The sequence below is a fragment of the Triplophysa rosa genome, linkage group LG22, assembly GCF_024868665.1.
Source record: "Triplophysa rosa linkage group LG22, Trosa_1v2, whole genome shotgun sequence".
Classification (NCBI taxonomy): domain Eukaryota; kingdom Metazoa; phylum Chordata; class Actinopteri; order Cypriniformes; family Nemacheilidae; genus Triplophysa; species Triplophysa rosa.
Window position 1 is genome coordinate 4,189,003 of NC_079911.1, and position 9,702 is coordinate 4,198,704.

Below are 9,702 nucleotides of genomic sequence, written 5' to 3' on the forward strand. Positions count from 1 at the left end.
GGTAGATTCGATATAGGCCTGTAGTTCCTTAGTTCTCTAGGGTCGAGTTGGGGTTTTTTGACAAGGGGCCTTATAACAGCCACCTTATATGCTTTAGGCACATGTCCTAATGTCAGAGATGAGTTAATAATACCAAGAAGAGGATCTATAATTTCTGGGAGCATCTCTTTCAGTAGATTTGTAGGTATAGGGTCTAGTATGCATGTTGTTGATTTAGATGATCTAATAATTTTAGACAGCTCATCTTGATCTACGGTATAAAATAATTGCATTTTCTCCTTAAGGGCGCTGTAGTTAGTTTGTTCAGCGGGTTTCACTTCTGATTGCATTGTTATAATTTTTTCTCTAATATCTTGGATTTTATATGTGAAGTAGTTCATAAATTCATCACTGCTATGCTGATATACAGGATCAGAAGTCACTGACGATTTATTTTTTGTTAATTTAGCCACCGTGTTAAATAAAAACCTAGGGTTGTGCTGGTTTTCTTCTATTAGTGATGAAAAGTAGGCGGATCTAGAAGTTATTAGGGCTTTCCTGTATTTTCGAATACTATCCTTCCATGCTGTACGAAATACCTCTAATTTAGTTTTCTTAAAGTTGCGCTCCATTTTTCGGGCCGCTTTCTTTAGAGCCTGAGTGTGTTCATTATACCACGGTGTGGGGCTGCCATTTTTAATCTTCTTTAAACGTAGTGGAGCAACTTTGTCTAGCGTTACCGAGAAGGTGGAATTAAAATTTTCAGTGGTAATGTCAAGATCTTCAACGTTATTTCTCATGATTTGAGACAATTCGGGCAGATTATCGAGAAACGCATCTTTGGTAGTTGAAGTTATTGTTCTACCATATTTGTAACAATGAGTTTTATTTGCAGCCGTAGGCCAGTGAAGCAAACATAATACCAGATAATGATCCGAAATGTCTTCACTCTGCTGAAGGATTTTAACGTCGTCCACATTTATACCGTAAGACAGTATTAAATCTAAAGTATGATTACGAAGGTGAGTGGGTCCTGACACATGTTGACTAATGCCCATGGAGTTAAGAGTGTCTTTGAAAGCCATTCCTAAGGCATCTGTAACGTTATCTACGTGGATGTTAAAGTCACCAACGACAAGGAGTCTATCTGCGGCCAGTACTAGTTCTGATAAGAACCCACCAAATTCTTTAATAAAATCTGTGTGGTGCCCTGGAGGCCTATATACAATAGCTAGAATCAATTTAAAAAGTGTTTTATCTTTAGTATTAGGTGTTGAAACATGAAGAACCATGACTTCAAAAGAATTATATTTAGAGTTCGACTTCTGGGAAATGCTAAGAGAGTTATTGTAAAGTGCTGCGACACCTCCCCCTCTGCCTTTTAGACGAGGCTCGTGTTTATAATAATAATCTTGGGGGACAGATTCATTTAAAGCAATATAATCATCTGGTTTTAGCCATGTTTCTGTCAAACAGAGCATGTCTATTTTATGATCTGTTATCATATCGTTAACAAAAAGTGCTTTATTAGAGAGAGATCTAATATTTAGCAATCCGAGTCGTAACAGTTGATTATCTGTATTTTGTTCATGTTTAGTTTGTTTAACGTTTATTAAATTACTTTCAAGAGGTTTACGCATTATTTTATGTTTGCTAATCCGGGGGACAGACACAGTCTCTATTTTGTGATGTTTGGGAGAACGGATTACTACATGTTGTACATTTTGTGTATTCTGCGACGTGAGACGGCAAGCAGACAGTTGGTTAAGCCATACTGTCTGCTCCCTGCCCTGACCTGGGCCCCAGCGAGTCAAGTTTTAGCATTAGCATTAAGACTTTTTGCCATATTTCTAGACAGGATGGAAGTCCCAGCCCAGGAGGGATGGAGACCATCTCGTTTCAACAGGTCAGGTCTGCCCTCAAAACTCTTCCAGTTATTTATAAAAACTATATCATTCTGCAGGCACCACTCAGACAACCAGCCATTTAGTGATGATAATCTGCTATAAATCTCATCACCACGATAAGCATGAGGGGGCCAGAGAATATTACAGTGTCTGANGAGAGAGAGAGAGAGAGAGAGAGAGAGAGAGAGAGAGAGAGAGAGGACCATACAGTGGTCGCAAGTATGTTCTGTGCATCCTGGCTACGAGTGCACCTTCTGAGAGAACGGTCAGCTTTTGTGGGCCGAGTTTGGAGGAGAGACGTGAACTGAAATGGTTGTCAGTCAGCATCAGTCAGAATTGCTTGCATTGGATGTTTTTTTTTCTCAAATCTTTTTGCAATGTAGCATATAATAATCCAACAGTTTTAGTTTATTCGTATTTTTATAGGCCTAATGTGGAATGACAGTTTTTAATGAACTGTTTTGTTGTAGGGGTACAGAGTAACTTACATTACATTCTTTTAGCAGTCAGTTATAGGCCTAATTAATATAGGCTATTCATGAAGGGAGAGGGCTCAATCTTTTGTTTGAATTTACTTTGTTTTGCTCAATTTTATATTAAGTTGTATTTTATTGAAAAGCAAGACAAAAAACTGTTTGTAATTTATTGTCCTTTTAGTAATGTTGTACAGCACAGTGGTCAACTGCTGTTGTTTTTATTGTGCTTTATAAATAAATTTTGATTGATTTTGATTGACAAATTAAAAAAGCACATTTTGACTATTCAGTTTGTGCAATAGTGAAAAAAATGGCTTAATAAATAGAAGAAATGCAAAAAACCATGTTCGGTGTTCGGTATTATTCGGCCTTCAGCCAAGTGTTTCACATCATGTTCGGCTTCGGCCAAGAATTTTCGTTTCGGTGCATCCCTAATGTCATCTGCTGTTCTGCGTGTCTGAGTGAATTATGTGCACAGTTTAACATACACAGGGCTCTAGACTAACTTTTTGCACTGGTTGCACTTAGACATATGCCCGGTTAACCGAAAATATATATCACGTGATTTATGCACAATTTGTGATTGCAGTACGGTAAAATGCTGCTGCATCCGAAAGCCAGAGGGCGCTCTCGTGCAGAAACTCCAAATACGCACTGCAGAAGAAGACCATAACACAAGTAGTTCTAGGAAATGCGTAAGGACATGTTTTTATCACTGATCCTCAAGCCTGCTCAGGTATTTTCATGATAATAAAGTATATTTATAATGATCATGTTTGACAGGTGTTGCTTTTTTAAATGCACTTATAAGCGACTTAAACTCACACTGCTTTTAGATCGAGCAGCATTTCCTACTGATCCCAGAGCCGTGCTTCACGGACAAGCAACGCATCAATAAAATAATCGATATTTTGCATTATCGCAGCCAACTCGGTTTCAGCAGGATTTAGTGGTAACCGCGGTTAACCGGGCACATGTCTAGTTGCACTGGTCGCCTAACTTTTATTCTTAGGTGCACCAGCACAAAAGTTAGGTGCACCAAAATTTTCGACCGCATCGCATTTAACACCGCAGTTTTACCAGTTCACTTTTTTTATTAAATCGCTGTCCATATAGGCAAAATTGACTTGATTTGGAATTGAAAGGATTAACTAACAATCTGGTCAACATAAAGTTCTTTATTTGAAGCACAATTCTACAAGAAAGGTAATTTACTGAAAAAGTGTTGATGCTTAAAGTGCTTCACTGAATTGAAATTTAAAACATCTCAAGATAAATGGACATAACCTGGGAGGTTGATGGCTCCGTGTCAGAGCATTGCTTATGATTTTCGGACGGATCAGGCCTTAACTTAACATTATTGACGAAAAAGTTGTCAATCGTTCTTTTTATCTTCTCTCATCATCCGCAGCTACACCCACTCTGTTTAACTGACGGGCCTATAGGCTACTCACCTCTCTGTCTGACTGCAGCACACGCATTTTCAAACGTACACACTAGGGCTGAACGATTAATCGAAATCGAATCGCAATCGCGATGTGAGACGTTGCGATTTGCTAATCGCAAGAGGCTGCGATGTGGAAACGATGTGAAATATAGGAAACACGTCTGTTCCAAGCCCGCTTTGAGTGGCATTCTTGCTAACCAACAGAGTGAGCGCACCTCCGTTATGCCTAATCAAAAAAAACAAAACAGAAAGCGGGAGAGAGAGAGAGTGTGTTATTATGGCATCTGCAGAGTCAGATCGATCATATTAGGCAAATAAATACTAAAGAACCATCCAATTCAGAAGACCGCACACACAGCCTGTGTTATACTCGCTCTCTTCCCCGCGTTGCGCGTCTTGCGGACGAGCCGTTTAAACTTGATGCGCACACATAGCCTGTTTCATACTCGCGCGACTCTTCCCCGTGTTGCGCGTCTCGCGGACGAGCCGTTTAAACTTGATGCGCACACATAGCCTGTTTCATACTCGCGCGACTCTTCCCCGTGTTGCGCGTCTCGCGGACGAGCCGTTTAAACTTGATGCGCACACACAGCCTGTTGCCTTGACGCACGCGCGCACCCTGTGTCAACTCACGCCTAGCTCCGCGTTTCAAACAAATGTAAATTCTATCTAACTGTTTTGCTAATTTCACTTGGATGAAATTAAACATTCAGCACATTCTACTTGTTTTAAAAAATCCCACATACTTAAAAAATAATAAATCAGCCTATGTAACCTATGAACTATTTTAATAATTCACTAACACAATAGAAAATGTTATGGATTTAAGGGTTACAATGGGAGTTGTATTTGTTTTAATGGAAACTATAATAGTGTACACTGGTATTTGGATTCTATTGGTGTGATGTAATCTTGAAGCTGGGAACCAATTGAACAACAGTAAGCCCGATTTGAATAATGCCCAAAACACACTACAAAAATGAATTTTGTAATGGTTTTAATGGAAACAATTAGAATTTCTGTAATGTTTTTTTTGTTGCTTTCTTTCAGCAGGGTAATTATACCCATACTGTGCTCCACACAACAATATTGAGCTGAAGCTTGAATTAGAAAAGTTAAAATCGCAAATCAAATCGCAATCGCAATGTCTGTCAAAAAAAAAATCGCAATTAGAAATTTTCCCCAAATCGCACAGCCCTATTACACACCAGAGGTTGCGCTAGACTTTTTTATTGTCCGTTATTTTGACTGACAGGCTCGTAAAAAATCCATCATAATCTATTATTACCCGTCACTATGGTGCAAGGTGGCTTTACGTGGTAATTAGTATGTTCGTGACATCATCATGCTGTACTTGCGTCTCGGAACTTGTTGTATTTTATTACAACTGAATGCCCAATAAAGCCGTTGTTGTTTATATTCATCTATATATTTAATGTTTTAATGTTTATGTACATATGTGATTCGATCTGGGAAAACCCAACACATGGTGCAAATTTATATATTACAGTTTTTGATACCATATTCAAGCCCTTTCCAAATCAGTTTTTATTTTGCTCATACCTTGTGTATGTAACAAAAGTTATGGCTGAGGTCAGCTGAAGCGCTATGATTTTCAGGAACGGAATTTGGAGGAAAACGGGTTTAAAGTTAAATGATGAAAATAAAAGCACAACAGTCCAGTATCACAAGTAAAAGTCACTTAAGAGTAGTAAAAGACTTACTCTAATAACAATTTAATAAAAAAACATTTCCCAGTGTTGAAGTCTATAAAAATACTGTACAAAACCGTTTGAATAAAACGAAAGTAAGGAAAATGGTGCAGGGCACACTTACGAGAGCTCTGCCATTATCACTACACAAGGAAACTAGCAAACATTACGGATAACAACTAATAAGCAGTGAAGCAAGTTTTACGTTGTTTATCATGTGCATAGTGTCTGGTCTTTTGATCATCCCTTGTATGTTTTGCGATCGGATAACTCCCGGTGCTGCAGACGGGGAGCTCTGTCATCTCACGAAAACATTGTATAAAAAACTTTGCATGCCGTAGTTTACACAGGACTGGCGGGAAATGTGCATTGCTACTCCTTCATTCTTCATGTTATGTGGTTTACTTTGATAGGTGAACTGTCTTTCCCGCGTCCCAGCGTGACATCCGACGGGCTTTCCCAGATCACATCACATATGTCTAGTCGGTAACAATGACAGGTGAAAACACGCACATCCCTTTGCGAGCATATCACGCTCTAATGAAGGGAAACGGGGAGTTACAAATTGCCCTCATTGTAATCCGTCAAAATGATTTTTCAGTCACTGGTAAAAAAAATCTGTCAATGACAGAGAATTTTCGTTTAACGTGACCTCTGGTACACACACGTACAGGAAAATCTGGAACACGGCCAATCAGAGGGGGGCCCGCCCTTCACTATCTCTGATTGGTTTACACCACGATATGGGCCTAATGTGTGTCTGTTGTTGAATCATAGGGAGACTTTCAGAGTCGCGGAGACTTTTTTTCTCCCTCGAACAGCTGGTCGCACTGGTGCGACCTCAGATTTTTCTTAGTCGCACCATTGAGAAATGAGGTCGCATGTGCGACCAAATTGGTCGCACTCTAGAGCCCCGATACAACACGAGTGATAGTCGAGGATGTATCTGCGCTGCACTGTATGAGGATATGAACACATGAACTTCATCTCCAGAGTTGCTCTGAGAGTTTATTTTATGAGCGTTTTAGTGTTTGAGTGAAGCTATCTGCAAACAAGCGTCTTCCCAAAGACCCGTCAAAATAAAAGTCCTGTTAAATTGAACACTCAGACAAAAAATACTGTAGTGTACTATTGAAAATTGAAGTGCCCTTGTAGTAAATTGATAAACACTGTATACTATAGTAATGTTCAAAAACAATATAGTAGGAATTTTACTGCAGTTTACTATAGTAAATACTATAGTATCCTACAGTAATTTATGTGGACAAAAATACCACTATTGTATAGTAAAAAAGGAGAAAAACACTACTTAGAAATATTAAAACAAATTTAGGTAATGCAAAAATGATATGGCCCTAATTTATCCATCTGTATGTAACGTTAATGTCTTTTGTCAGTTACATCAGAAGAATATATATTACCTGTTTATTTCAGTATGATAATTACATATACATAAATAATAAAAAATAGCAGTTCTCTAGGAAATGTTATATCGCAAGAAATATCGTTATCGCAATATTCAACAACAAAATCGCATATCGCATATTTTCTCAATATCGTGCAGCCCTAATTGATAGTGTAAAAAAAATCAACTTTGAAGAACATGTGATTGATGGACTTAAGCATTACTTAACATTACTTACTACCTTACAGCAACACTACATTCAATGAAGCTAAAATAGTAAAAAAAAACTTAGTTAATTTAAATGGAATCGGAAATCATTGGGCAAAACTGGAACCGGCATAGGAAAATTTCTTACCATACCCAACCGTATATGTCTGTTTTTTGTTGGTAATCGGCGCATACGTGCATAAGGTACACAACACAAACTTATAGTGAATCAAAAGTTCAGGGATAATGCAACGATGCATTGTGTGCTCGTGCTGTAGTCTCGCCACCACCACCAAACTGCGTTTCAGTCCTGAGCTACAATCATGAAACCCCATAGACCTAACGGTGGATCTTCAAAATTAATTTCCTAACTTGATGACTGTCCAATCCAATAAAACAAAATTAAAAAGTACAAGGTCAACTCCAGTAGCTTTTTGTAAACTACTGAAAGAGCTACATAATGCTTAACAACATCGTCTAGCGTAAGTGTTTTCATTTTTGTAATGGCTAATGTGAACGTTTTTCTGAAAGCACTGTACCAATAAATAACCAACACAAACAGAAATTAGGGTTACCGTGGCAAAATCGGTAAAGTGGGATTCACAGAGATACACCTGACACCCAAGGTTCTATAACGTTACTTCCTGGAGTTATACAGCACAATGAGTTTACAACGAAGACTTTAGGTGATGGTGATTTTTTCCAAACACAGACTATATGCACAAGTGCTATGTGGGGATAAAACACACGAAGTCTGCATATGAATGAAAGAAAAATACAAGAAAAAAGTTTACAATTACCTCGTAAAAAGCTTGCACCATCTCCACCAACACCCACTGTTGCCCCGACGCCATCTTGACTGAGTCACATGACCGCACGTGTCCTGCCTTCAAGCGGACTGGAGAGGCTGTGTCTCAATCAGCTCCCTAGCTCCCGAGGTGGTGAATCAGTATATCGTGTACACGGGTGGGGTTCGAGCACTGGTAAGATCCCTGGCTCACTTCACATTGGGACACTGTTTTTATTTTCCTGTGACGTGATTGCGTGAGCGCGTTGCTTATTGCTTGAAATAGATATGAGAAACATTTTAATTATTTTGTTACATATCTGTTCACAAATTTGGTCTAATATTAAATTCAACTGTTGTGTTCCCTGCCTGTCTAGTGTGTTTGTACATAAAATAAACGTTTGTTTTTTCAAAAGTTCTGTCGCGTTTCATTAAGTTTATTAAATTGGCTCGTGCAATTTCGATTAAACGGATTAAAAAATGTCACGTGATTTCCGGTTAGGGAACGTAAAATGCGTTCCATTTGAAAGGGTTCCTACGTAGTGTTCACTGCTCCCTACTCCCTGAGCACGGGATATCCATTGAAGTGGACTTTGCTGACATAAAAACTCTTGATTGGAATGCCTTGTAACATCATCAAAGAAAGGCAAAGGCAGGGTTGCGCAGATTAGAATATAAATAAATATTGGAACTTTCTTTTAAATTTAAAATATACATAAACGTATCTAATCAATATAATCGTGACTTTTGTTTATGCTTGTACTTATTATTTGACTGATACAGCTTTGATTATTTGAAACTCATCTGTTACACAATATAAAAATACATTTTAATTTGGTCAGCTATGTGAAGATATGTTCTTAATCCATGGTTGCGTCGTATCATCTCCCTTTTTTTCCCTATGTTGTGCACCCGTAAACATTCCTCAGGTAAATAACATAACATAATGAAAAAGAACCGCTTCTGCTTACCACTTTTACATGACTTTGTATAATAATAGCAAAATCAGAATCAGATGTCTGGGTGAAGTCTGGGGCCTGTTGGACATTGTAGGCCTGAGTTACAACAACTTCCTGTTCATGGCGAAACGTCAAACTTTGGCAGGCCGCCAGGGTCACGTTCCCCCACGAAAAGTCAAGATCTCCGCAATACACCCTTTTCACAATGAGGTCACTTAACTTCCGCCTTTTTGCAAAGCAGTGTATCATAACATCCGTCTTGCAACAAACAAGAAGAAGAAGAAGAAGAACTTCCGCTTTGCCGTCGCGCTGGAATTTAACAACAGTGAGAAAAAAAACGGACAGAACACGTATTCAAGTACTTATCCTAGCACCTTCGCTAACACAAAAAGAAAACAAAACACTTACCTTCATAATCAAACAGGTACTGTTCAACGAAGAATTTGTATCCTTTCTCTAGCTTTGATCTTGTCGTTAGCGAAAATTTGTCTGCAAGACGTTGTACATCATCTAGCCGTATTTGTGGCAGATGTGCAAGGCACTTGGTAAACTCCATTCTGAGGCGCTAGCGGAAGTAACTTCTTCTTGAGTTTTACTGGCGGTTGGCAAATCAGCTTATAGTTGCATTTCCGCCACCTTATGAACTGGAAGTAATGATACACTGCTTCGCGGCAGAACGAAGATGCGTGACGTCATGTGAAAAGGGCGTATTTAGCTTCGCAAAGGCCTTAAAATGAGAATGACATGAAAATGATGTTGATCGGATTAAAACTCTAGGAGGAGTTTGTTAAAGTACGACGCCTGCAAATTAAAAACATTTACC

At 38.7% G+C, this 9,702-nt stretch overlaps 1 protein-coding gene across 1 annotated transcript in view; it reads right to left on the reverse strand.

Annotated features, from left to right (window-relative positions):
* sptlc1 (serine palmitoyltransferase, long chain base subunit 1) overlaps positions 1-8,013 on the reverse strand; it is a 57,791-nt gene extending 49,778 nt beyond the window's left edge. Inside the window, exon 1 of the mRNA XM_057321903.1 lies at positions 7,934-8,013. Coding sequence (XP_057177886.1) covers positions 7,934-7,987 — 54 coding nt within the window. The 5' untranslated portion in view covers positions 7,988-8,013. The remainder of the gene's footprint in view (positions 1-7,933) is intronic.
* Positions 8,014-9,702: the final 1,689 nt, after the last annotated feature.